A 27,499-nucleotide genomic window follows, 5' to 3' on the forward strand; every position below is an offset into this window, starting at 1 on the left:
GTGCGGTCGCTGAATTGGGACACAGCCAATGTCTCGAAGCAGACAGTCCAACAGACACTGCACACTGCTGGGTTCCAAGGATGCAGATCAAGGAGGACGCCACTTCTTCAGATACGACACACGATTCAGATAAGGCGTCTGGACAAAGAAAGGAGAAGCTTTCATCCCAAAGAACACCATCCCCACTGTCAAACATGGTGGTGGGAACCTGATGCTATGGAGGTGCTATTCAGAAAATGGACCAGGGAACCTAATCACAATAAACGGCACCATGAAAAAAAAGAGCAATACATGAAGATTCTCAACAACATCAGGCAGTCTGCAGAGAAACAGCACAACACTGACCCAAAACACACAGCAAACGTGGTGAAGAAATGGTTAGCAGACAAAAACATTAATGCTTTGGAGTGGCCCAGCCAGAGTCCTGACTTGAATCCAGCTGAGAATCTGTGGAGGGAGCTAAAGATCAGGGTGATGGCAACAAGACGCTCCAGCCTGAAAGATTTGGAGCTCATTGCTAAAGATGAACGGGCAAAAACACCTGTGGAGACAAGCTGGTCGGCAATTATAGGAAGCGTTTGATTGCTGTAATAGCCAATAAAGGCTTTTCTATAGAATAGTGAGAAGGGTATGAATAATTCTGGACATGACACTTTTTGCTCAAATGTAAATAAAAGCTGAGAAATATTTTTTCCCACAGTGATGCCTCTTGTACGTCATCTTATCTTTTGGGAGATGCCTGTGTCACGAAAAACAAAACAAAACTTGCAGGTTGAATAAAAGTAACTAAGTCAAAATTTGCCAGGAGTATGAATAATTACACTGTTTGAAGGGGCAGCATCTCCTAAAGCCACCCGATTCTCGTCCACTGCGACGTTTTTGATATAGGCTCCAAACCTCTCTGATCACTGCCAGCTTACCTTGTTGTCGACAGCCTGGTCTTTACCTCCGACTTTACTCTGTATCCCGTAAACTGTTGGTGAATGACTTTCTGTGCACAACACCAAAAATCAAAAGACTCACATGTGCTTTGGTTTCTTTCAGGCTTATCTCGTTGCAGTTGTCTCTGTAAATCTGCTTTCCCTTCAAGCTGGTTTTTACGTGTTCCACATCCTTGATACTTTTGTCTGTGGTCATTCTGATGAGACTTTCAGCTGAAAGCTTAACTTTTAAGTGGGGAGAAGTTCCCACTCTGTGACAGCACCATCACCGTGGTCATTCTCTTCTCACTGAATTTCTCCTCATCATTTCTTGGTCTGGATGATATTTCGTGCCATTTTCAGCTTCTAACACTTCCTCACTTTGTATTTCCTGGCCTCTCGCCTCCTCACCACTCACTCGACCAGCCACGGTGCTGCCACACAGTGATCTGTGAGCAAGGCCTCAAAAACATCTGTCACAGCTGTCTGTGAGAACGACCAACACAGTTGTTCCCAAGCAAAAGAGGCTCTATTGCCAAATGTTCCTATGGTGGTTGCCAGGAAACCCAAACGATGTGTGTTGCTATGTCCATCTGAGAAACGGGGATGTACCTGAACTCATTTACACCAACTGGTGTCTGCTCCATTCATTTGTAATGACCGGTCATCTTTGACTAGGAACACCAAGAGTGTACGAATGTTGGATAAAAACACACAAAATTGTATGTAGACTAAAACATTTTGTGTGTTGAAGTCCTCTTTGTGGACAAAGACATGGAAGCTCAGATCAATTTAAACAGACATTCTTTAGACGTCTTGATGCTCATGCGACATTTCTTTTAGAGATAAAATGTTTAAATCTGTCAAATTTGAACACGAGGGTTGACCCCGTCTCCACACCCAGCTCCTGAACCGATTCTGGACTGAAACGACGCTAACGGCCTGATTTAAAGGTTGGTGGTCAACACACAGAAAACTGGACCCAGCATTAAAGGAGAACATAGTTGGTTTTTATTTAAAGTCTGATTCAATCTTTTCTGAAAGTCTACAGAGAGACAGAAACACAAAAAGCCTTAAAGTAAAGCTCAGATCTCAAACGTGACTACAAATCTGCTGTCAGAGCACAAACCGACGAGGACCCGCCGCCCTGAAGCCTCCCAAACATCTCCGAGTGGAATGTCATCGACGATCCAAGTACATCAAGTAACTCATATGAGAGTCAGCAGAGATCTACGTGGTGAGCTTCTGACACGAAAACAAAGAGGATCTTCTCCTTGACACTTCTGGTCGAATTCGCCCTCACGTTCAGGAATATTTTATCTTTATTATTGTTCAAATACACTTTGTAAATGCAACATGAAAAGCACAATCACACAGAGAACAGACACGTCTCTCTGAAGTCCGCTTTCGTAAAATGCCCCACCAGGAAAATAAAAACAGGCTTTCATTTCTTCCTCCTCAGAACTTTATTTTCTAAACATGGAAAACTGTTTCCTGTCGGTTCAAACTGTCAAATCCTGCTCAAGCCTGGCATCCTGATTAGCCAGCTGTCGCTCTAAAATAATGACAGCGTGACGCCACAGATGCCCCCAGATCCAGCATCAGCCGTTCCCACCGCATGAACCTTCCCGGGAACTCGTTTAGACCTAAAAATCTACTTAAAGATGGACGAGGATCGAGTTTGGCTTGTTGTTTTAAAGCGGTTAAATACGACGGCAAAAATATAAAAACAAGACACCTGCAGTCTAACCTCTGCCTGCGTCATTTAATGAAGGGCGAGCCACAGTAACGAAGCGAATAACATCCAGCAGGTCATCATTACCCGGGCCGGGGGAAGGGTTTGAGTTCAGTGCCTCAGTTTGGAAATTAGTATTTATCTTTTTAAACGGCAAATATAGAAACACAAGTGTGCTGATGATACCACACTGAACACTTTATTGTTAGTGGCTGATAAAAACTGAGCCGTGAACTTTGTTCAGCTCCTAACGTGATGCGTTTACATCAGATCCTGAGTTTTCCCACAACGTGATCACAAAGTCGAAGCAAACACAGGCCAGCCGATTCTTGAGGGCAGCTTGAGCTCAATGGTTCAACTTCACTGTAGCTCAGAGGTCACAGGACAGAAAAACGTTTCAGTATTCATGAGGAGAAACTGTTTGGTGTCATGGCAACGTTAAATCTGTTTAGGATCCTGCTGCTCACACATAAACATTCCCGTCGTCCGAGCACAGAAAACCGTGACGTCAAAGGTGGCGTACGAGACTTCATTTGAAAGAACATTTTCACGTTTACGCGCAGCCCTGAAACCTGGTCACTGGCGGCCTGAACGATGTTTCAGAGGACAGTTAATGAGCTATCCTGTTTTCCCCGTCAGTTTGGAACCTCGTGACTTTTTGGATAAACTAAACAAAACGGTGAAACCTATTTGGGGCTAAATCCTTAGGTTATGAAACAAAGCACACAGACTGCAGATCCAAAGTTTCACGCGGACTCTGTGATGGTTTTTCTTTTCCACAGGTCCGACCCGCCCCCCCGCACTCCTCTGAAAAGTGAAACCTGCAGTAAAGACCTTAATAATTACATGTTTTCAATAAACTGCACTGCTGATTAATAGACAAGTGAAATACTGACGTTGGTGTTTGGAGCTAAAGTGTTTAAAGCAGACTTTGTTTCCCTGCAGAGCTGCTCGTGATCTGCTCTCAATTATTCAAAGATTTGCTTTCGCAAGGTTTCAGTACTTCTTTCCACTGAAGCGAAAACTATTTTAAAAAGATATCTGCTCTGGTTTTACTGGCGTGAGATCAAACTGGGCTGCAGGTGAACCTTCTTCTTTCAAATGAAGCGAAAGCAACAAGAAGTCCGTTCATCAGCGAGTTAGACGTTTTACATTTTTTCTGAACGACGTTGCAGGTTTGTTAGAAAAAAATCAAATGAATCTTTAAACCCTTAAAGAACGAAAGGAGAGCAGCAACGGCGAAGGACCATGAGAGCGCCGCCCTTTTTCTGTCAGTCACAGGAAGCTGAGCCGCTCTTACAGGATTGGTTAGAAGCAGCAGGAAACGAAACACTGAAGGAATTTTTAGTCGTCACAAATGATTCACTGATTAAATAAAGAAAATAGATTCTTCATTAAAATAATTTCTTAATTGCTTCATATTTCACTCTGCCTGTGCTGAGCGAGTTACTCAGCGTGTCCTCACCTCCTCCTGCATGTTTTTACTTTTATGTCATTAAACTAAATATTTCTGTATTTTACAGCAAACCGGGAAATATTTTTGGCCTACTGGAACCTGCAGATTAACCAGTAATCAAATACACTTTTTTAGCTGTTATTTCTTGGTAGCTTTTGAGTCTGGTTAGGGTGGCTTTACACTGAAGGGGGCGGGGCTTCACTCACAGGTTCAATAAAAGCAGAGCTACAGGGTCTCCAGACGCTCCGTTCCATAATAATAATAAAAAAACAAATTTGCTGCACAGCCTCGAGCTGCAGTCGTGCTTCTCCAAGAAAGGATAATAGAAAACGTTCTGGGCGAGCTGCATAAAACCAGTGAAGAAGAACGGCAACAAAAACAAACAGTAAATGCAGGTAAGCAAGCAGGGTTACATATTTCCATTTTTTCTTCATTACGTAAAGAAATAACAGGAAGAAGAGGTCAGAGAGGAAGAGAACCCCGAAAATATCCAAGCAGGAAGCTAATAGACATACCTGTATCACCCGGAGGGCGCAAAGCTAAAACGGCTACGAACAAATCACAAAGTACATTTTCTATTTTTTGTGTTTTTTTGTTAATAACTGCAATCTCTTGAAGCTAACAGTGACACTATCCCTACGGTCGACAGGGTGTTTATGATCTTTCCTCAGTCTTTCCTGCGATGTTCATCGTGAAGCCACCCCGTCGTCGGGCACCGACACAAGCGGGCGCTCAGCCCGGGAGGCGTTACACCCGGCTTCACAACGTCCAGTCCTGATTCTCACGGCTAAGACACAAGTCCAACTATGGCAATATATATTCACGTATATATTTATATAGCTGAAAACTTTCCTTCCTTCCTTTCTTCCTTCCTCCCTCCTCAGTAATGAAAATGAATGGAGATCAGAAAGTCCAGTCTTGTTTTGACCCCCCCGTGCATCACCTGGCCTCCCCCCAAACCCGACAACCACATCATTCTGGCTCTCGAACGGCCCCGCTTCAGTCTACAGCGGCGGCGGAGATGCTAAAAACCGGCTCTCCATCGGGACCGAGCAGACGTCCAGGAGGTCGTTCTTTTTTCCGTTTTAATTTTTTTTAATCTTTTTCCAAAGAAAGAAGAAGAAGTTCTTCCAGATGACGAGTTCGTGGAGATGTGGCGTCTGTCCATAACGGGGGGGCAGTGATGTGAAGGGGGGGTGGTTCCTCAATGTTCAGATTTCCACCGGTTGAATGAAACCCGGCGGTGGCGTGGTGCGTGGCACCGCGGTCGAAGAGATCCCGCGCCCTCCGATCCAGGAGGGGCGTCACCGCTCCTTGACAGCCGAGGGGGGTGGGGGTGGTGATTCAGCCTCGTCGGGGGGTCGTGTTGCCTCCCCAGCCTCCACCGTTTCTCGCCGGTTTAATTTGAGTTGGAGCTTGTTTTCGTCAAACATCTGTGGTTTTTTTCCCCTCCGTTTCTCCTGGTGGTGGTTTGTTGACGTCCGGACACAAAGCGCCGCCTCGCGCTGCCGTTCAGTGAGGCGGGTTCATGGCGCCGTGACCTCGCTGCTGCTTCTGCTTCTGCTGCAGGAGGAGCTGCTCCAGCGCCGAAGGGCCCGGCTGCATCATGGAGCTCGACCAGATGGACTGTGGGGGAAGGCAGAGGGTTAGCGTGAGGCTAAATCCAGCAGAGGTCGCACAAGGGAGAAAACATCAGCGAGTCAGACGATAAACACGACTCATTTCTTCTCAGGCGTCTGAACTTGTGGGCCTGGTGTTACCTTGAGGCTGTCAAGCAGCACGGTGGAGGACGACTCCTCCATTGGAGAGTCCTGATTGGTCCAGGAGCTGCCCGTCGATCCAGCCTGGTGCCAGCTGCTGTCTGATGCAGAGGAGGCCGTGGTTGGCAGGTAGTCCAGACCGAATCCGCCGACTGCTCCTGAAACACAACGAGCACACGTGAGGCCCTTCTGTCACGTGACCTTTACTGGCTGTTTATTGGCCCACAGTGTTCGCTTCTTGATCAGCTGCTCCTCTGATAAAAATGTTAAACCGTAGACTTTTGTTTTGAAAAAGTTAAACTGAACCAAACATGGTCAAAATCTAAAGGATCACAGACATCAAACGGCTCCGTTAGCAAGAGCATTTTCCAGGCTCACCACTCTTGTTGGCCTTCCAGCAGTCCATTCCCCTGCGGTCCCGGTTGTCCGGAGTCCCGATGGGCCCAAAGTTGGAGAAAGGCATGGCTCCGTGGTTGTGGGTTGGAGGGGAAGACGGCAGGCTGCTGGGATTGGACGAGTGAGGAGACTGGCTGGCTGGCGTAGAGTGATCTGCCAATCAGAGCACAGTTTCCATTAGCCGCACGTTCCGCCCAGCACGAATGAATATTAATCACATCTCTGTGACGTACCTGAGCTGGCGGGGAGAGAAGGGGACCACGGGGTGCCCTCAAACAGCGTGTAGAGGGACGTCTCCTGGTGCACCATGGGAGCGTCGGGCTTGGAGCTGGGCGGCAGGTTTTTACCGTAGGCCTGACTGAAGATGCTGTTCTGGTTGTACTCCTGCACACAAACACAAGCTGCCGTCAGCCTCGTATTTATCATTATTATGAAGGAAGACTTCAGTGACATCATCTATTGCTAACAAGCTGAGCAAACCACGAGTATTCAAATGTTCACATTTACCATCCGTGAACCGATGCTGTCATTTATTGCCTGCAAACTCTTTGTGTTTGTTCCTCACTGTGGTCGTACCTGCCACTCTCACTTATTTCATTTGACTATTAATCCATCCTATTCACTAAAGCAAAGTCACGCAGTCAACATCATCATTCTTCTCAGGCTGATGGTCTTAAAAACTAAACTCTGCGCAAATATCGAGTCTCACAAGAATGTGTGATGGTGTGTGTTTGCATTAAGTAGAGCTGGAGAGGTCAGCAGGACCGAGGCCAAGGCTCTGACCTGCATGGGGAAGCCGGGTATGGGCAGCAGAGAGGACGACTGGCTGATGACCTCGGGGCCGCTGTCCACTCGGGTCTGGTTTGGCAGCTGGAGAGAGAGAAGATGATGACTGACCTCAGATCAGTGCAGGAGTGAGTCATGAAGCTGTTCCACAGTAAAAGCCCCGGGGAGGAGTTTTATTGTGAAGCAGCTGCATCACACATCAAGTAAATCTTTGTGATGTGCAGCTGGTGGTTTCTGAGGTTTCCAAACTGGATCCTTGAAAGTCATTGCAGGAATTTAAATGCGCCGGTAATCAATCACTCAAATCTTAAACACAGCTCTCCTAACTCAAGCCTCACATTTGGAAACCCAAATCAGTTTCAATTGATTTGTTTCCGAAAAAAGGATCCATAATATTTCAGTCTCCAGCTGTTTCCCCGTGTTTCTCTTAAAGTTTGAAAACATACAGCATGCGATTACTGAAGCCGCCTCATCCCAGAAAAATCCCCTCCACTGTTAGCTCTCTACTTCTGTCACAAACAAGGCCAGGTCAGCGTAACAAAGACTGAGAATACTTTCAATTAATAAATTCAAGCTGTGCTTCAAAACATTGAACATCTTAGAAGTAAATCAATGAGACTATGAGGCATGTTTCAGTTTGACCTCTAAAGTCCAATCCCAACATAAACTTGGCTGATCTCTCGTTGTAGATCACCGTCGTGCACCTCAGAGCAGTTTTCAGCTTGGATGAGTTTTACGGCTTTGGGAGGAAGTTCTGTCCTGGTGTATCTGAGCTTCAGTGAGGAGCGCTACAGCTCCGACAACACCATCCTTAAACTTGATTTTCATTTTGAGAAAGGCGGAGTTAACCCTGCACTCTGAGCCGCAGGCGTCAGTTTGACCCTTGGTTCCCTCAGATAGCTCTGACATTAAACTACAAGTAAAAACTGGCACCGTGGAAGACGACTTCAAGGTGCACAACCCCATAAAAGTCAAAGGATGAACACGGCTGGACTTTGCGGCTAAAAACAGTTCGGCTGTAGTTTTTTTTAGTTGAAGCTTTTATAAGCAAGAAGAGGGTGAGTCTGTGATTAAAACACGACTTCCTGGGAGCGATCTAAACATAGCAGCTGAGCTGGAAGGTGTCTAGATACACCTGAGAGGGTGACCTCTGCTGGGAGATCAGCCAAATTCATATCAGGTAAGGTCTATCAAAGAATGATGCTTGCATGCTGGGATGAACTCCTTTGTCCCTCTAAATGTGAGGATTCTGCAGATTGTGACAATAACTCTAACATCTGGAAATGTGAGCAGCTCTGGTGAGCAGAGGGTGGCTTCAGACTAGATGCAGGGAAGTCAGGGTTTAAGGATGGGGAAGAGTGCTGGGTGAGGAAGACAGGGCTACATACAAATATATTTGGTCCAGGAGCAGTGCTAAGAGGGCCAGCCAAGGCCTGGAAGAAATCAGGAGGCTTAGTAAAGACGAGCTCCTCCTCCTCCTCAAAATCTGCTAGAGTTTTTAACAGGTCAGGAGGTAGAAGAGGCGAGCTCTTGTTGTCCTAGTGAGAGATGAAGCAAGAAGAGGAAGAACAGAAAGAAGAAAGAAAATGAGAGGGGGAAATGTAAAGAACAGAAAACGAAAGAAGGCAAGCCAGTAAGACCGAGGTGGAGAAAAGGGAAGTTACGCTGAAGGCTACCAAAGCTTGCAAGCTGACAGAGAAAAAAGAAAAATCATCACTAAACAAGTCCGAGCGTCTGCTCATGACCAGGTTTCTTTACACATGCGGAAAACTACCACAGAGTTTCTGATATCAGTATAGAGTGAGCTTCAAATTCATCAACCTTCTGTGAGAGGCAGAGGAAAAGAAGAAGTGTGGGTCCATTAAACTTTTCTAAAAACATTTTTATACTGGCAGGAAATTCTTTAAAAATCTAATTTAATCTCATTTAAACCCAGATTACCTGGAAAATGACTGATGTACATAGGGCAGGGCGATATGGCCAAAAATATATATCACGATATATATTTGAAAATTTGTGATAACGATATAACGATATAATGTCTGCGAGACAAAATGCAACTCCACAACTTTACTAGTGCAAAAAAAACCATCCATTCCTTTTACTTAAACAAGCAGCTGTTTTTATGTACATTAAAGCTTTATAAAAATTTAACAGAGCAAATGCAAATTCCTTGCTGAAAGTTTAACCAAAAGGCATTTCCAGTAGAAATGGGCTGACGTATCCTGAGCATAACCATGTATAATATCCACTGAAGTTAAAAAGAGGTGCTTTGCAACATTAAACTGCAGTGTGCAGTACGCATTTTTCGGACCATAAGGTGCACGGGATTATAAGGCACATTAAGCGAAACAAAGCAGTCAGATAAATCAAACTTTATTAAACTCATTCTTCTTGCTTCCTCCACTTCTGTACCATTGATTCATTAATGCTGTATTCTATCACAGCTGCTCTATTCCCATGTTGTTGCAGTATATTAATGACTAACCTCGTATTGTGGATGGATTATCTCAGTTGTTCTCCTGACTGAAGTTTGGTCCGTTTACAGCATCCTGCCATGAGATTGCATTTGTCTCTAACTATCAGGAACCATCACGTTAACTTTTATCGAGTGGGAAAGTGTTAGTGTTCGTCCTCCAGCTTCACTGTTTATGTTATGCTAACATAGCTGTGTCGCTAGCCACCACGTAGCACATCATTATATACCAGCTAGCCCAACTTCAGTAACCCTACAAACGTCACTGCTGTTTAGTTTCCTGTCTTCATTTATGTTGGAAGTGATAGCAGAGCTGTACGTTTGAATGTTTTCAGAAATCTCTCAGTCAGAACATGCTATATCATGCTTAGGTAACTAGCGAGACTAGCGAGCTAACTTCCGCTAGCTTCCTGCTAACTTCTAACTCCGTTAAATGTAATAACTTTTGTTTTCATGGATGCCTGGAAGTTAAACGTCATAGTTACACCTGGTAAAGCAGCAATGCTGATCGTTTTATTAAAGATGAAAGAATTTAGACAATTTTAAACTCTCAGTGATGTTCGTTTGACTTCGGGACTTTAAAGGATGGAGTTTAGGACCCAGATTACTCCCAGATTTACAAGCACCTTGGTCCAACAAATACGGCAATAACGATGGCCGCTTGCATGTTGTACAAAGAAAAAAAGTGCTTTGTTGTGTATCTGACGGACAAACACCAAACCAGTTAAGTTGCACCATTTTTACAAAACAATCCTGGCTCATCCGTTTCACTCAACAATCTACTTTCCCCGTTCACATTCTCCGTTACCGTGCGTTCTCCGTGCTTTTTCGGCACTGCGCATGCGCGTTTTACCCATATTCTATCTCGATATGTCATTTTCTTATCGTTGCCTAGCGTTGTACCAGTATTACCGTGAATGGTATAATATGGCCCAGCCCTAGATGTACATATAAGCCAATCAAATTTCTCCATTTACTTTGTAATGTGTAGCTATGGAGAAGGCATGTTTTATTGAAACACACCGACACAAGTAATCACGCCTCTCTTTTCCTTCTTGAGGAATTAATGCGATACTTAAATATTATGTGCGATATATAAATAATATTTAAATAGTACAAACGTGACTTTTGGCAAATTTTAACAGCCTGAATCAGGAGAAACGATTACTGCAACAACAGTTACACCCAAGTTTAGATTTAGATTTTAGTTCATCTAAAAAATAAATAAATAAAAAACCAAAGTTAAAAGAAAGAAAAAAAAAAAAAAAGCAGGAAAATAAAGAAAAAGAAGCAGAAAAAGCAAAAAGCAGCAAAACAAACTCCTCCCTCTGCGTCTGCTGACAGCAGCTCACCTCAAACGGGGGTCCCCGGGGCCCATCCTGCTCTGAGCAGATACCCCCCGGCGATGGCCTCTTCATTCTGTCGGCCAGCACAGCCAGGCTGTCCCCGATCCTGTAAGACGAGTCCCAGTAGAAGTCCTGTAACTTCACGTCGGGGTACTTCATCTTCTTGTCCATGCTGGAGACCTGAGCCGACGACTGCAGCTGGTGCTCGTACATCTTCAGAGGATCCTGAGCTGCCATGTAGAAGGCCTGCTGCTGCTGCTTCTGCTGCTGCGGCTGCTTGATGGGCATCTGCATGGGAGACACCTTCTGCAGGGCCGCCTGGGCCTGGTTCCACATGTGACTCGACTGCTCCTGGACCTGCATGTACTGCTCAGGGCGGGAACACAACGAGAAGGAAACATCAGTGGACAGTTCAAATCTGAGGCGCTCACACTCAGATTTCCATGTTTTTGATATTTTGAGACCTGAAACCAAGTTACATTTAATGGATGTAAAGAGAGTAAAACACGCTGAGGTAAACAATGAGCTGCCTCAGTGTGAGAGCCTGGGAGGGGTCAGCACAGAGACAGAGGAGAAACGAGGCACGCTGGTTGTGCTCAAGTTCATTAGCGATGCTCACTATAAAAGCTGTGAGCAGGAAAGAGGCACTCTGAGCATAAACATCACATTTCACTAAAAAAATGGAAAAAGAAGTGTTTCAGCCGCGAGTCTTTCAAACAGGAATCAGTTTAGGAGCCGAGTTAATCGCTCTTTCAGCTGATGACTGTATGAAGGTAGTGACAGTCATGTGACCTGACCTGCTGCAGTCCTGGGTGGTGAGGTGGACTCTTTCCCATCCCAACCTGCTGGACTGGTTTGGTGGGTGACTGCTGCTGACTCATCGTCAGCTGGACTGACTGCTGCAAGGCCTGCTGGGAGGGAGTCTGAGTCTGGCCCTGCTGAGCCTGGGACGGGCCGTGTCCCGAGGATCCCGGCCCCTGACCGGGCCCCGGGCCCGAGGGCCTCTGCTGACTGTAGGGAATGTGAGACTGCTTCCCAGCTTGGACCTGGGTGCCCGCCTGGGTGTGGACAGGCTGCTGGAGGAAAGGCCCTGGGACGGACACACCGGTGGAGAAGGTGAAGCCCGGATTCACCTGGAGTCCAGGGAAGGCCACGGGAGAAGGGATCACATAGGCTGAGGGAGGGAAACCTGCAGAGGAAGCGATCGGGATCAGAGTTTGGAGCCACAGAGACAACAGAGATGAAGCTCACGGAGAGGCGTATTCGTTTAAGATGAGGTCAGCAGACCCACAGTTTGGTCTGAAGTTCAACAACAAAAAAAGTTTGGACGAGCTCAGTGGTTCAAACCCAGGCTGAGCCCCTCTGTGTGAAGTCTGCAGATTCTGCATGTGGCTGTGCACGTTTTAGACAGAAGCTCTGGTCTTTCCCACCATTGAACATGCAAAAATCGCCCTAATGGTGCCTCTGGGACCAGTTCAAATTTAAAGTTTAAATTTAAAGAAAAAGGTCCAAACGTACCGGGTCTGCTGGGCAGAGGCGGGAAGGCTCCTGGATGATGGATTGGGATGAACTGGGATGAGCAGGTGGTTTGAGTCTGAGTGACAGGAGTCTTCTTAGCCTCAGACACCGGAGTCTTCCTCAGCTCTGTCTGTGCCTTCACCTGAGCGAAAGGAAACGCATCATCACGCCGGCTCAAACCTGCAGCTTCGTCAGTGAAAATATTTCAGCGTCTCTACCTGTTTTCCAGCATCGGCCGTTTTCTCATGGACGCTCTTCTTCAGCTCGCTCTTCCTCTTACCGTCCCTCTTCAGCTCTGTTTTCCCAGCGGCCCCGTTGCCTTTGGAGAAGTCTCGGCGCTCCTTGCCACCATCTTTCTGATGGTGGTTCCTTGTGGGGTCACGGCTCTGCTCTCTGGGTTTGATGTTCTCTTTGAAGGTGACCACTGGACGGTCGCTGCTGTCGGGCCACGAGCTCTGAGTCTTCCCCACCGAAAGCACGGACTTCAGGCCGGAATTCCCGCCGTCGTTGGCCGTCTGCTCGCCATTCAACGACTCCTGCAGGACGGGTACCTCCTTTTCCTGCGGCTCCTCAATGGCCTCTTCTGGAATGTCAGTCATGAAGATGAGGAGGCCATCCTCGCTCACTCTGCACTGGATCAGTCTGCAAAGGGGAAACAGCCATGACACACCAGTCCGTACACAGCACGACGTCACAGAGCGGAGTAACACTCACCCCGGCTGGCTGTCAGCCACCCATTTGCCCAGGCTGATGAGTCGCTGGTGTCGGGCATGCACCGGCAGGCCGTCCCGGTCCACCAGGATGCCCTGATGTCCTTTGGTGAAGTCCAGACACCTGAAACACAAACACACATCAGAACATCTGCGCTGACCAAACACTTTAAACAATCACCAAGAGAGGGAGGCGAGTCGTCACCTCAGAGCAGGACGGAGAGCCAAGAAACCCTGCAGCTCAAACTCCTCAGGCAGGGGTGTGACTGTGGAGAAAACAAACATCCTAGAATCAAGAATGAACTTTGTAAAAAAATTAACCAACGAGTTCGATTAAAAGTTAAAAAACAAATGTTTTGGTTTATTCAGACAGGATTTAAACTGTGAGGGTCGCAGGTTAAACTGCTGCAGTGCTAACAGTGACCGAAGGGACTTCACTTCCTGTGAACCTCTTTGTATCAAAACTGGCTGAAAATGCAGCAGATGCACAACAGGGGGCGCCTGTGAACTAGCTCACTGTTCACAAGCAAAGGACTTTCCCCCCCCCCATTCGCCCATAAAACGCCAGCATTCTGCTAATGCACGCCGACTAAAGATTTAGAACAGGACGCCGTCCCATGATGGCGCCCGTTTGCTGGTTTTGATGGCTGAAGGTGATGCCGTCTGGAAGCAGCACATCTGGAGGATGCTGTAAAGCGGCTTGTGGATCTTTGATGTTTCCTAATACTTCCCTAAAATTTGAGGAAAGATTCCAGATTCAAAATAATTACTCCAAGAAACGTACAGAGTAGCAGTCATGGAGTCATTATAAGAGGATTTATTCTGTGAACACAGCCTTTTGTTTTATTGTCAACTTTAACCTGGAGAATGAAACTGTAGTGAGATGAAAGCACGCTAGCAGCAGTTTTCCTGCTTTCTCAGTGATCTGTCACTTACTAAGGCGACGTTTGCGTATTTTACAGCGGTCGGTGTGAACAGGAATAACAGAACAGTCTGAGCTCGTCTGCTGTGTGTAAGAATCAAAACGTAACCTAAAGTTACAAAGTAGTTTCCAGGAAATTAGGAGCAATGTCCCACCTGAGGAGCAGGACAGGTCGTCCTCTTTGGGCTGGAAACTGTTGAGAATGGACACGAGCCAGGGCCAAACGCTGAGAGAGAGGAAGAGGATGCAGAGTTACAGCTTCAGTACAAAACTCTGCTGATTAAGAGAGAGAAAGTGGGCAGGACTTACTACTGCCGTTTAACAAGAGCGGCCTCGTGGAAGACGCTGGGCCTCAGTTTGAGCCAGTCCAGCGACACCTTGATGGCCGGCAGCGGGCACTCGCCCATGATCTCCTCCCCGCGGTTCTTGTTGAGCAGCACGCGGCTGCACATGACGCCCAGGAAGGACACTGAGGAGACAGTTTTGAGTTGTTGCAGGTTACACATATGAGTCGCTGTACTTCTAATAAACGTAAAAGCCACCATATAAATCTGACATGAGTATCATTCAAACAAAGCAGGAGCCGTCCACGACTCCATCCATGTAATCGGCCATTAACAGTTTTCGGTTCTTACTGAAAAGGCCGAGGAGCTGGAACCAGCTGATCTGCTGCTCGCTGCTGTAGCTCTGCTCGCTGCCGTCAGCCGTCAGGTCTCTGAGGTGGTGCAGCTCAAACAGGTTAATGACGGTGATGTGGACGAGCTGCTGAGAGCTGAAGGCTTTCTGCAGGATCAGCCTCTGCACACGCAAACACACAGCAACACCCGTGTCATACAAATGGACTCGCACAGATTTGCACGTCGCGGTGCATCAAACAGCGTTTAGTTGTACCTGAAACTGCTCCTCCAGTTTCTCTCTCAGGCCGTCCAGCTTGTCCAGACTCTTACTCAGGTAGACGTGACCGTGAAACTTGATGAAGGCCTTGATGAAATCGGACACGCTCCACTTGGTTTTCACTTCATCGCGACTGCAGGACCACAGAAGGAGGATTTAACAGAGCGGAAATGAGACATCGTCACACTTCGAGACAGTTTAAAGAGTTTGGTTTTCCCTTTTCAGATGAAATCTTAGATCATTTCCTTTGACTCTACAGCGGGTGAAATAGTGTTTGTGCTGTGAGCTAGTACCTCTCCAGAGCCTTGGACAGCGCCTTCTGCAGGTTGGTGGAGGCTGCTGGGAAGGGGAACTTGACTGCAATGCTGCGGCAGTAATAGAAGATGGTGGTGAGGTGGTCTCCTTTAGAGGAGGCCAGGATGGCCAGCTGGTTGTAGGGCTGACCTGCAGGAGACACGGAGAGGCAGCACATGAGCAGGGAAGAACTACAAACATGGCTGCTTCTCGTCATTATGAATACCAAACACCAGAACACACATATCATTTCTTTAGATTATATTATTCAGTATCAGTGTTTTACAGCAGAGCTTTTAAATGTCAGTAATTCATCTTTAACATCAGCTGTCCCTCACATGTGACACTATTTACAAGAGGCAGAGTGGTAACTATAGCAACCCCAGCATAATTCAACCACATTTCTTTCTCAGTACTTGAAAGCTGCAAGAATTACGCGCGTATGACATTCAGATGAAACGACTCAGTGTTTGAATGTGTTTAGAGCTCAGCTGATAAAGGGACAGATTTCCAAAAACAGCAAAATCTAAAAGCCAGTTAAAGAAAACGTGCGGGGACTCACCGTTAGATGGAACCAGCTGAGCTGCGTGCCGGTAGTAGGACTCGGCCTGGCTGGTCTGGTTACGATATCGAGCTGAAAGACAAAGACAAAGAAAATAAGCTCTGAAAAACCAACATCAGGGCTGGTTTTTCAAATGAGCTTCCCGTTCGCCGCTCACGAACGGGAAGCTTTTCTCACCGATGTCTCCGAGATGGACGAGGCAGTGCTGGCAGATGTAGGAGCAGGAGCTGGGCTGAGGGGTGACGATGGCGCTGGTGTTGCTCTGCTTATTGCTGATGATGCCGAGCTGAGACGACTTCACGCGGCAGGGCAGGTCCACGTTGAACACGGTGCACAGCTCCTGCAGTAACTGGAACACGGCAGACACAGTGAGACGTCGTTTGAATGGTTTCTATCGGTGGTGATGTGGGGCTTTAACTCCATTCACTTTGTCTGTGTGTTAGCAGGATTACTCCAAACAAAAATCCTCCCAGAGGCGGAGCCTAGACCAGCTTAGAAATGACTGCAGGGATTATTTCTTTAGAGCAAAACTGGACATTTTTTCATAACTTCACAAACACAAGGTGAGCCTACCTGTGTGTAGAAGCCACTGGCAGCTTCCAGAAACAGCGACAGGTTGGCCTGGACCTCGCTGCGGTTGGGGTTGGCTCGGTTCTTGGCCTGGCTCTGAAGCGTGGTGATCTGGTTCTTGAAAGCATGATTCCACCTGCAGGCAGAGAGAAACCCACATCAGGACCCAGATGATTGGTAAAGGGATCCTGACTGGCCAATCAGCAGCACGTAGTCGGTTGACGTCACATTTTCGGATCAGCTCACAGCGCTTCGAACAAATACATCCTAAAAAGTACCAGCTCCTTCTGCCTGATGGAAAAGCCCACAAACTGAGTCGAGGGCTATATTACTGCCTTTTTATGTGAAACTGATCTTTGGTGTCAACACATCAAAAATTCTAAATATTCCGACAAACTTTTGGCTTCGTGAGAATTTCTGCAGTAACCAACAAGGAGCGACAGGCTTTCAACAACTTACTTCACAGACCCCAAATATTAAAAACAGTCTCCAGGTTCTCATATATCAGACATCTGTGTGTGTCTGGAAGCTGTGACGATGTGTTTTATTGGTGGAGCTGAACTGGGGGCAGGAAATGACAGTTTAGCACGAAACACAATCGACACATCTGTCCATTATTACGACTGATGATCCACCCACAGCTGCAGGCGGAGACGTGACCTGTAGCTGCGATACATGAGTCAAAGCTTCACACACTGACTGCGCGCTGAATACATCAACACAGAGGGAACAAAGTGGACTCTGCAGATTCATGGATGTCGGACCTCCTCTGTCATCATGCTGTAACCATGGTGACACCATGCGGTCCAAAAGCTGAGCTCAGTTTGTCTTCAGTCACACATTTATTATCACCATTTAGCCACCAAATGTTGCATTAATGTTAAAGGATGTTAGAAACTGAGCACTGCAGCTGATTTGGTCTCCATCAGCTCCATCAGCTCCACCAGCGACTCTGAACCTGCCTGCTACGAAACACTAATAGTGAGCGACTCCCGTTCACACTTTTTGAACCAGGTTATTCTAGAAAGACTTTCTTGTAGTTTTTTTACTGATACCTGTAGATTATTGCTCGTTATTTCCCTTCACTCGTGTCCTTTTTCTCTGCAGTTACAGCAACACAGAAAAAATCCAAACTGGTCTAAATTAATTGAACTGAAATTGTTGGAGAAAATTATGTTGTGTGATGCAGAGCGGAGGAGGGGCGGCTTACAGGTCCTGCTCCACCTTCTTGTCCAGAGCATACTCCAGGTCTGTCACCAGCATCTTCTGGTAAAGGTCCTGCAGGGCCTGCCGGGACGTCCACACCTCTGCTGCCCCCAGCTTTGAATCTACACACACACACACACACACACACACACACACACACACACGGTTTAAGGACAGCACCAAAGCAAAGTGGTTCTGATGGAAATGTAAAAGACTAATCTGAGACTTTAACAGTGAAAACACAGGAAACTGCTTCAGTTCAAATGTGGTGGTTTATACGTTTGCTCGGGGAGAAAGGGGTGCTGGTTTGATTCCAGTCAGAGACACGAATCCACTTTACGTTGGGTCAGGAAGGGCATGCGACCTCACACTGCCAAATCAAACACAAGCTACCCCCTGGGAGAGCCCCTGTGACAAGGGAGCAGCTGAAAGTCCCTATAAATACTTGATACACTGTCTCTGAGACACAGGAGCTTATTTTCGAAACCGAGCAGAACCTTCTTGCGAGTGCTGATGACATTTGTGCAACTTTAAACTTCCTGTCACGGGCAGACGGGGGAGCCGTGCTGCGGTTGGGGCCGCAGCCCGGTTAGTCGATAACATCTCAGAAACAACAACTAGCAGCACGTGCTTTTGTACGTGACCACACAAAGGAGATGCTACAAGCACGAGAGGGCGAGCTGTCAAACATATGGCCTTGGGACCAGAACCATCCCACCAAACGGTCCAATCGGGACAAACCACTTTGGAAAGACTGTGACCAACTGGAAGCCAAGAATCCAAAAATACAACAAAGAAGATGTGTGGAGCAGTTCAGATCCTCTATGAGGCAACAATGGGACAACATTCCTTTCCCAAACATCCAGCAGCTGCTCTCCTCGGTTTCCAGCCGTTTATAGACTGTAGTTAAAAGCAGAGGGATGCTACGCAGTGGAAACATGGCCCTGTCCCAACTTTAATTACACCTGCTGCTGCCCTCAAATTCAAAATGAGCTCATTTAAAGTTTTCTCACTTTAGAATTTGACAGCGTCACGTTTTTGGGATTTTATGCACCTGCAGGAGAGCAAAGCATCATATGTCACCTGATTTACACACAGTGAACGTCTGCCTGATTCTTCATTGTTTTTCTTCTTCACATTTTTATTTATTTGAATTCTTCTGTTTAATTTTTGTCATGCATGACATATGCATCTCTGTTGGACACGCCCCTCCCTGTAGCTGCCCGGTGGAGGACGTGTACATGGATGTATATGATTGGTGGAGTAGAAAACACAACACAACCAATCTGATCTAAAGTGTAACAGAGATGAGTATTAATGACTATTTACATTATCTGCACCCAAGAGCTAATTGTTTATACTAAATTCTGGCAAAAGTCACCTTGATGACAGCAGACACACAGTTTGAAGCCTTTATGACAAAAACAGCATCAATCCAAGAGTCTGAAATGTTAATAAACTCCAACCGTGATGGCGTCCAGCATCTCCGTGTTCCTGCGCCGACTGACAACAAAGAGATACCGACATGCCTCCAGATAAAAACATGCAAATGAACCATCATAACCGAGCTCGGGCTCACTGGAGGCAGCTCAGCTAGACAAACTGGAAGGTTTCCAGTCATCGTGAGAAGCCGCTGCTCTGCTTTAAAATCAGGCTGAGGCAGCAGGTCTAATGGATTCACTGGTCTGCTGTAAGACCAAACAATGACTTCAGCTTCAACCAAACTGGAAGTAACACGTCGTCTGTGTTGATTACAGCTGTGGTCTGGTAACAGATGATTTTCCTGGTGTCTGAGCCAAGACCTTCTCCTCCTTCCTTCTGATGATCCATCCATCCATCCATCCATCTTCATCCGCTTATCCGGTCGGGTCGCGGGGGTAGCAGCCTAAGCAAAGAGGTCCAGACCTCCCTCTCCCCAGCCACCTCCTCCAGCTTGTCCGGGGGAATACCAAGGCGTTCCCAGGCCAGCCGAGAGATATAATCTCTCCAGCGTGTCCTGGGTCTGCCCCGGGGCCTCCTCCCGGTGGGACATGCCTGGAACACCTCGCCCAGGAGGCGCCCAGGGGGCATCCTTGCCAGATGCCCGAACCACCTCAGCTGGCTCCTTTCGATGTGGAGCAGCAGCTGCTCTACTCTAAGCCCCTCCCGGATGGCCGAACTTCTCACCCTATCTCTAAGGGAGAGGCCAGCCACCCTTCGGAGGAAGCTCATTTCCGCCGCTTGTATCCGCGATCTCGTTCTTTCGGTCACTACCCACAGCTCGTGGCCATAGGTGAGGGTAGGGACGTAGATCGACCGGTAAATTGAGAGCTTCGCTTTTACACTCAGCTCCCTCTTCACCACGACTGACCGGTGCAGCGTCCGCATTACTGCAGCCGCAGCCCCAATCCGTCTGTCGATCTCCAGCTCCCTTCTCCCATCACTCGCGAACAAGACCCCGAGATACTTGAACTCCTCCACTTGGGGCAGGAACTCATCCCCGACCCGGAGTGGGCACTCCACCCTTTTCCGGCTGAGAACCATGGCCTCAGATTTGGAGGTGCTGATCCTCATTCCCGCTGCGTTACACTCGGCTGCGAACCGCTCCAGTGCGAGCTGGAGGCCCTCACCCGATGAAGCCAACAGAACCACATCATCCGCAAAAATCAGAGATGAGATTCTGAGGCCACCAAAGCGAAAGCCCTCCGCCACTTGGCTGCGCCTAGAAATCCTGTCCATAAAAATTATGAACAGAACCGGAGACAAAGGGCAGCCCTGGCGGAGCCCATCACCCACCGGGAACGAGTCCGACTTATTGCCGGCAATGCGAACCAAGCTCTTGCAACGGTTGTATAGGGATTGAATGGCCCGTAGCAATGGGCCAGACACCCCATACTCGCGCAACACCTCCCACAGGACGCCCCGAGGGACACGGTCGAATGCCTTCTCCAGGTCCACAAAACACATGTAGACTGGTTGGGCAAACTCCCATGCACCCTCAAGTATCCTCGAGAGGACAAAGAGCTGGTCCAGTGTTCCGCGACCAGGACGAAAACCGCATTGTTCCTCCTGTATCCGAGGTTCGACTAGCGGACGAACCCTCCTCTCCAGCACCCTGGCATAGACTTTCCCGGGGAGGCTGAGGAGTGTGATCCCCCTGTAGTTGGAACACACCCTCCGGTCCCCCTTCTTGAAGATGGGGACCACCACCCCGGTCTGCCAGTCCACAGGTACTGCCCCTGATCTCCACGCAACATTGCAGAGACGTGTCAACCAAGACAGCCCTACAACGTCCAGAGCCTTCAGGAACTCGGGGCGGACCTCATCGACACCAGGGGCTCTGCCACCAAGGAGTTGTTTAACTGCCTCAGTGACCTCGCCCCCGGAAATTGGTGGGTCACACCCCTCATCCCCAGACTCTGCTTCCTCCCCGGAAGACGTGTCAGTGGGATTAAGGAGGTCCTCGAAGTATTCCTTCCACCGCCCGACAATTTTCTCAGTCGACGTCAACAGCGCTCCGCCAGCACTATACACAGTGCAGGTAGAGCACCGCTTTCCCCTCCTGAGACGCCTGACGGTTTGCCAGAATCTCTTCGAGGCAGTCCGAAAGTCTTTTTCCATGGCCTCTCCGAACTCCTCCCACACCCGAGTTTTTGCTTCAGCCACTGCCCGAGCTGCATTCCGCTTGGCCTGTCGATACCTGTCGGCTGCCTCCGGAGTCCCACAGGCTAACCAAGCCCGATAGGCCTCCTTCTTCAGCCTGGTGGCTCCCTTCACCTCTGGTGTCCACCATTTGGTTCGGGGATTACCACCACGGCAGGCACCAACCACCTTGCGGCCGCAGCTCAATGCAGCAGCTTCGGCAATGGAGACACTGAACATGGTCCATTCGGACTCAATGTCCCCAGTCTCCCTCGGAATGCTGTTGAAGCTCTGCCGGAGGTGTGCGTTGAAGATCTCGCGGACTGGGGCCTCTGCTAGACGTTCCCAGCACACCCTCACTACGCGTTTAGGTGCACCAGGTCTGTCCAGCGTCCTCCCCCGCCACCTGATCCAACTCACCACCAGGTGGTGATCAGTTGACAGCTCAGCCCCTCTCTTTACCCGAGTGTCCAGAACATATGGTCGCAGGTCTGGTGATACGATTACAAAATCGATCATCGACCTACGGCCTAGAGCATCCTGGTGCCACATGCACTTATGGACACTCTTATGTTCGAACAGGGTGTTCGTTATGGCCAAACTGTGATTAGCACAGAAGTCCAATAACAAAGCACCGCTCGGGTTCAGATCAGGGAGGCCGTTCCTCCCAATCACGCCCCTCCAGGTCTCGCTGTCGTTACCCACGTGAGCATTGAAGTCTCCCAGCAGGACAACAGAGTCTCCAGGTGGAGCACCTTCCAGCACCCCCCCCAGGGACTCTAAGAAGGCTGGGTACTCCGAACTGCCACTCGGCGCATAAGCGCAGATGACAGTCAGGACCCGTTCCCCGACCCTAAGGCGCAGGGAACAAACCCTCTCGTCCACCGGGAAAAACCCCAACGTACCGGCAGCAAGCCGAGGGGATATAAGAATACCCACCCCAGCCCGCCGCCTCTCACCAGGGGCAACTCCAGACTGAGACAGAGTCCAGCCCCTCTCCAGGAGACTGGTTCCAGAGCCCAGACAATGCGTAGAGGTGAGCCCAACTATATCTAGCCGGTACCTCTCAACCTCACGCACCAACTCAGGCTCCTTCCCCACCAGAGAGGTGACATTCCATGTCCCTATTGCCAGTCTTGGCAGCCGGGGGTCGGTCCGCCAGGGCCTCCGCTCCTGGCCGCCACCCGGCTCACAATGCACCCGACCCCTATGGCGCCTCCTGCGGGTGGTGGGCCTGCGGGAGGATGGGCCCATGTCTCCTCTTCGGGCTGTGCCCGGCCGGGCCCCATGGACTAAGGCCCGGCCACCAGACGCTCGCCCTCGGGCACCCTCCCCGGGCCTGGCTCCAGGGCGGGGCCCCGGTAACCCTATCCCGGGCAGGGTAAACTGTTCCCTCGATATTCTTTTCATGGGGGTCTTCTGAATCGCTCTTTGTCTGGTCCCTCACCCAGGACCAGTTTGCCATGGGAGACCCTACCAGGGGGCAAAAGCCCCCAGACAACATAGCCCCTGGGATCCCTGGGACACACAAACCCCTCCACCACGATAAGGTAGCGATTCAAGGAGGAGCCTTCTGATGATCGTTTTTTACAATTACAGATGACTCTCTGAAAGCTAATGTCGGATTTGTGTTTGTGTAGCTCTGTGGTTACACACTCACAGAGGGAACTGAAGCTACAGAGGCGTAGTTATGTGCAATCATTCAAAAAGCCAGCTTCAAGCCCGGCTGTGATGACCTGTGCTATGAAGGGAGAATACTAATTGGTTGACTGGTTTTGTCGGATAATGTCCTGACCACACGGACTGTGTACCTGCCGGCAACCAAAGCCTGCTCAACCCTGACTGAACCACAAACTAGAAATCACCTGGTGCCAAAAAACAGCACATTCTAGACATTTTTCTGTTTTACTTGTGGATCAAATGCTTATTAACCAGGAGCTGCATCTGTATTTGTCTGTTTTCTCTAACTCGTAATATTTAGCTGAGCTACAGCTTTACGTTGCTAAAACACTGATTTAGTTCTTTTTAGCATGAAGCCTGCAAGTGAGCCCCAGACCTCCAAGTCCCCCCAATAACAGCAGATTCCCAATGTGTGTGCAGGCTCCGCGTAATAATAACTGCAGAGCGACAGGAGCTCAGTCACACCATCAGCTGAGCTGGTCCAAAGAACTGAAACATTTCATCACATCAGCAAAATAAGGAACCAGCAGGGTTTGTTCTCCCTGAGGCTCTTCAAAGAAACGTTCACCTGCGCTCACGCTTTCATTTAAAGCTCGCGTCTCTGTTTCAGCTTACATACCTCACAGCTTTGTGATGCACATAAGTCTCTTAAACAGAAATCATCACTTTGAATCAATCTTTGAGTTTTAACTATCGTTCATCTAAAGTAAACTAAATAAGTGTGAATTAAATAAACCCTGGCGTCGTCGTTTACAGAGAAGTGAAAGGAAAGAAGTGACGAAGGGCTATCTGTCAGCGTCCACGTCGACCCGCTCGATACAGGCCGGTGAGTCAAAACTGCTGGAAGTCCGTCTGCTTCCCTTCACCTTGGTTTTAAAGCAGGTGCCTCACACACATCAGCAGCACTTTAACCAACAATTTTCATCCAATTTGCATTTTTCCATTTCATTGATGACAAAAAGAAAGTGCAGAGCCGCTCGTCTCAGCAAGCTACACACCACAGCGGGACGCTTTCAAAGTTAATGTCAGATATAAAAATATATATATATAGTTCAATAAAAAAAACCTGAATAAGCAACAATTTTTGTAGTTTCTGGAGGTTTCTGCTGTAACAGGAATTTACCAACTTTTTTAATTCTGCTTTCCAACTTTTAGTATTTTTCAAAGATGATTTAAGAAAACTTCTATTTATTTATTTATTAGCCCACACAAATGCCAAGAAAAACAAATAAATAACAAAGACTTGACATAACTGGAGAGAGCACAAATTACTGAGAGAAAAGCTGAAGGCTGAAGTTTCAGTTTGTTACATCTTCTCTTTTCACAGCGTACGGTCTAAATACCTTCATAACTCACCTTCTAAAACAAAGATTCACATCAAGACTTCTGCATAAATGACCTTTTAATTGTGTTGCCTTCCAGCTGTTTATGCACACTGAGTGTCTTAAAAAGCATCTATAAATAAAATGTATCATCAACATTATTATTCTTACTACACTTAATGCCTTTTAAACACACGAGTTACCCAGTGGGTGTCTGACCTGATGCCTGTATTGCGAGGCGGGTTTGGAGCTTACTGAGGTACCTGCAGGTTTAACCCTGAGTTTTGTTATGAAGGAGGTTCACATCTTACCAGGATACATCACCATGGCAACTTATGCTGCAGACCTGACCTGCTCTGGAGTAGATCATGTCTGAGATAAGAAACCAAGTGGTTTAAAATCCTTGCATACTGACCATTCAGATCCATGAAAACAACTTTACCATTCCTCAGAGCTCAGTGTGCAAACAGGAGGAGCGGAAACTTTAAGGAAGTCTAAAGTTCAAATTCTCAGAAGAAGCTTGTTGACATTTATTATTTAAAAAAAAAAAAAACTGGCTATAAACGGGGAACCATTTACACTTTATTACCTCGTATCAGATTTGTAAGCAGACTGAGTCTATGTTTGAATTCTGTTTCATTTTCCTCTCAGAGCATTAAACACAACCAGCACTGCAAAGGAAACAATAAACCTGTCTCACACACATCTAAACATTCACTTTGTGGAGCAGCTGTAATCCGATCCTCCCGTGTCTTCATGTCTGTTAACTTGCACAGTCGACACTTTTGCAGGTTCTCTTTCCTGGCTTCAAATAAACTAAACTTTATTAACATCTTAAAAGCCAAGTCCACAAAACTTACAATCCTACAGAGGTTTCCTTTCACACATATGCTCATTCTGATGCCTTCAGAGTGAAATGTGTTTAATATCGTATGTGCATCTCATAGTTTCGTTTTCCCTTTCCATCGCTCTGCTCCCAGCAGATCTCTCCATGTTTCTGATTGGTCAGATGCTCTGACTCGTTTGTCTGAACGATGAAGGACTGACCCAGGCTGACTTATCAAGCTTTTAACCACCTCTCAACCTAACTGATGATCTCAGGTTCAATGAAGCCACATTAAGAAAAGTTATCCTCAGACTGCTGAACCTGCCTGAACTGCAGGCCTCCAGAGATGAGCAGGTGAAGGATGAACAGGTGTGTGAGTAAGCAGCGGTGGGGACTTACCTGTCATGTCAGCTTTCAGGGCCTCTGCCTGTCTGCTCGGATGTAAACAGAGAACAGGAGGTTAGAGGCGCGAACACACAAACACACACAGAGCATGACAACCTGACAGCACCTGTCTCCAGTCATAACAAAGCCTCATACAGCACTTCCTTATTACTGACGATCCACAGATACTACGGAGGCGGCTCCGCCCGTTATCGCTTCATTAAAGCACTAACAGCTCAGATTAAACGTCGTCAGCACGGCACGGAACAGATATCGGGCTCAGCCTACTTCCTGGATACAAAAACTTAGCAATACAAATAGATTTTCGTTACAAACCCGCCCGCTGATTAACGACCACGCGCTGTTTATTAACACCTGTGCACGTAAACCATCGGCACAAACACTTAAACATGCTGATGAAGTAAAGCTGAAGGAGGCGGGTGTGTGAATAGATGCCCAGAGTTCATATGTGACAACCTCAGAAAGGAAATGCTAACATGACATACGCAGGTGGAAGCTAGCTAGCGGGCTAAAGCTAGCAACAACACAGTGGGAAACGTATGGCGGGTAAACGCTCATCTGGCCTTAAATTAGCACACCAAACATCACACCTGTGCGCAGCTGAATGTGATTTAAATAAATAATCCACATCTCAGACTAAAGGAGCGTGAGGCGGCGACATGCAGAGGCGCCGATTGTTTGTTGATGTATGAAGCTAACAGCTAACATTAGCTAAGGGGGTGGTCCCTGGAGCAGCTAGCTCCTGACATACTAAAAGCTGAGCCAAACAAGCCTCCTGTCGGGTCAAAACGTCCGGTTCTGACCGCTCCTGGGCCACCGAGCGACGGACAGAGCGCTCCGCGGTGAACTTACCGGAGGTACTGGGCGCAGAGGTTCATCCTGCCGGATCACCAGTCTCTCAGACAACGACTGGTCCCGATGCTAACGTTCCTCCCGGCGCCATATTGTTCCTGTCTGACCCACACAGGGCCGCTGAGGTGGAGGAGGGGGGGGGGGCTGCTGTTAATAATTAACCAATAATTAAAAATATATATAAATGTGTGATAATGTTATATCAAACCAGGCGAAGCATTTTAGTAATACGCATAACAAAATATATTTAATAAAAAAATCATAAATAAAAACCTGAAGTCAGCTGCAGATGTTGTCGTTGTCAGGTTAGAGTCTGGGTAAACAATACTGTACACAAACTGAAGTTCTTCATTTTTCTGCGACACCAGAAGTGGAAAAGCCCCGCAGCCGGTTATGATTTCAAACTGAAAGAAGTTTCCTACAGATGAAAACACCGGGGGCAGAAGATGAGGACAGGAAGTGATCATCAGCAGACAGAGCAACATGAAGGAGAGACACTCTGGGTGTGAATGACATCTATGGATAATATAAGAATATTACCCTCATTCCTCGCAGCTGCTGTTTAACCTCTGCCTAAAGAGCTAAATAGATGTTCAATCTTTACCTCTAATTTTAACTCTGAAAACTATTTTTCAGGGTTCAGACTCAAACCTGCATCACAACCGAACATTATGTCAACAGAAAGCTTTGGTTTTTTGCACGATTCCATCACTTTTGATGTTTCATAATTATGTAGTTTGTAAGTTATCTGGAAAACTCAGAGTCGACATGTAGATGCAACATTTTCACTTTGATCCTGATGAAAAATGGTGACATTCATCAGTTTGTCCTTGAATGTGAGCTTCATGCTTGAACCTAAACAAAGACGCCACCCTTTTATTTTTATGCCACAGCTCGACTCTTTGAAGTTAAATAAATGTGAGTGACCAAACACTGGAAACGTCTTTTTTAAAGTCTTTTTATTCAGCGTACACATACAGATTTCTTTTTACTGGCATATCAGACACTTTAAACCCGTTTGACATTCAGCTCCAACGTGAAACGACAGGAAAATGATAGCAGATGATGACGACACGATAAAGGCATGTTTTTATTTGCTGAAACCTGCTGCAGTAAATGTTCATCACATTGCCTTGTGCCTCGACCTCTCAGCAGCACATATATTTATTTACTTTGACCTGTTAGGTTTAGGATTCATGTGTCAACCTCACAGCCTGAGGACCAAATCTGGCCCAGCACACA

The 27,499-nt window shown here is 47.5% G+C and overlaps 1 protein-coding gene and 1 pseudogene across 3 annotated transcripts in view; both read right to left on the reverse strand.

Annotated features, from left to right (window-relative positions):
* LOC147307576 (uncharacterized) overlaps nt 1–27,499 on the reverse strand; it is a 293,817-nt pseudogene that overhangs the window by 261,725 nt on the left and 4,593 nt on the right. The gene's annotated exons all lie outside the window — the stretch shown is intronic.
* smg7 (SMG7 nonsense mediated mRNA decay factor) lies at nt 1,911–26,664 on the reverse strand. Of its 2 annotated transcripts, XM_086271675.1 has the most exons (24): nt 26,531–26,664; nt 26,258–26,377; nt 25,400–25,431; nt 17,556–17,673; nt 16,349–16,481; nt 15,953–16,124; nt 15,776–15,847; nt 15,213–15,363; nt 14,917–15,052; nt 14,661–14,823; nt 14,335–14,494; nt 14,181–14,251; nt 13,309–13,369; nt 13,108–13,227; nt 12,612–13,035; nt 12,394–12,535; nt 11,673–12,064; nt 10,882–11,241; nt 8,442–8,591; nt 7,051–7,137; nt 6,501–6,651; nt 6,250–6,420; nt 5,872–6,029; nt 1,911–5,737 (listed from the first exon to the last, which is right to left on the reverse strand). In XM_086271675.1, the coding sequence occupies exons 2-24, from the start codon at nt 26,281–26,283 to the stop codon at nt 5,624–5,626; spliced, it is 3,564 nt and encodes a 1,187-aa protein (XP_086127801.1). In that variant the 5' UTR covers nt 26,284–26,377; nt 26,531–26,664; the 3' UTR covers nt 1,911–5,623. The 2 variants fall into 2 exon arrangements, with proteins under 2 accessions (XP_086127801.1, XP_086127802.1); XM_086271676.1 differs by lacking the exon at nt 8,442–8,591 and having other exon boundaries at nt 26,531–26,662.

The sequence above is a fragment of the Aulonocara sp. 'chitande type north' Nkhata Bay genome, linkage group LG18, assembly GCF_057382095.1.
Source record: "Aulonocara sp. 'chitande type north' Nkhata Bay isolate Kocher_YH1m ecotype deep benthic linkage group LG18, A_spYH_male_GT1.1, whole genome shotgun sequence".
NCBI classification, from domain to species: domain Eukaryota; kingdom Metazoa; phylum Chordata; class Actinopteri; order Cichliformes; family Cichlidae; genus Aulonocara; species Aulonocara sp. 'chitande type north' Nkhata Bay.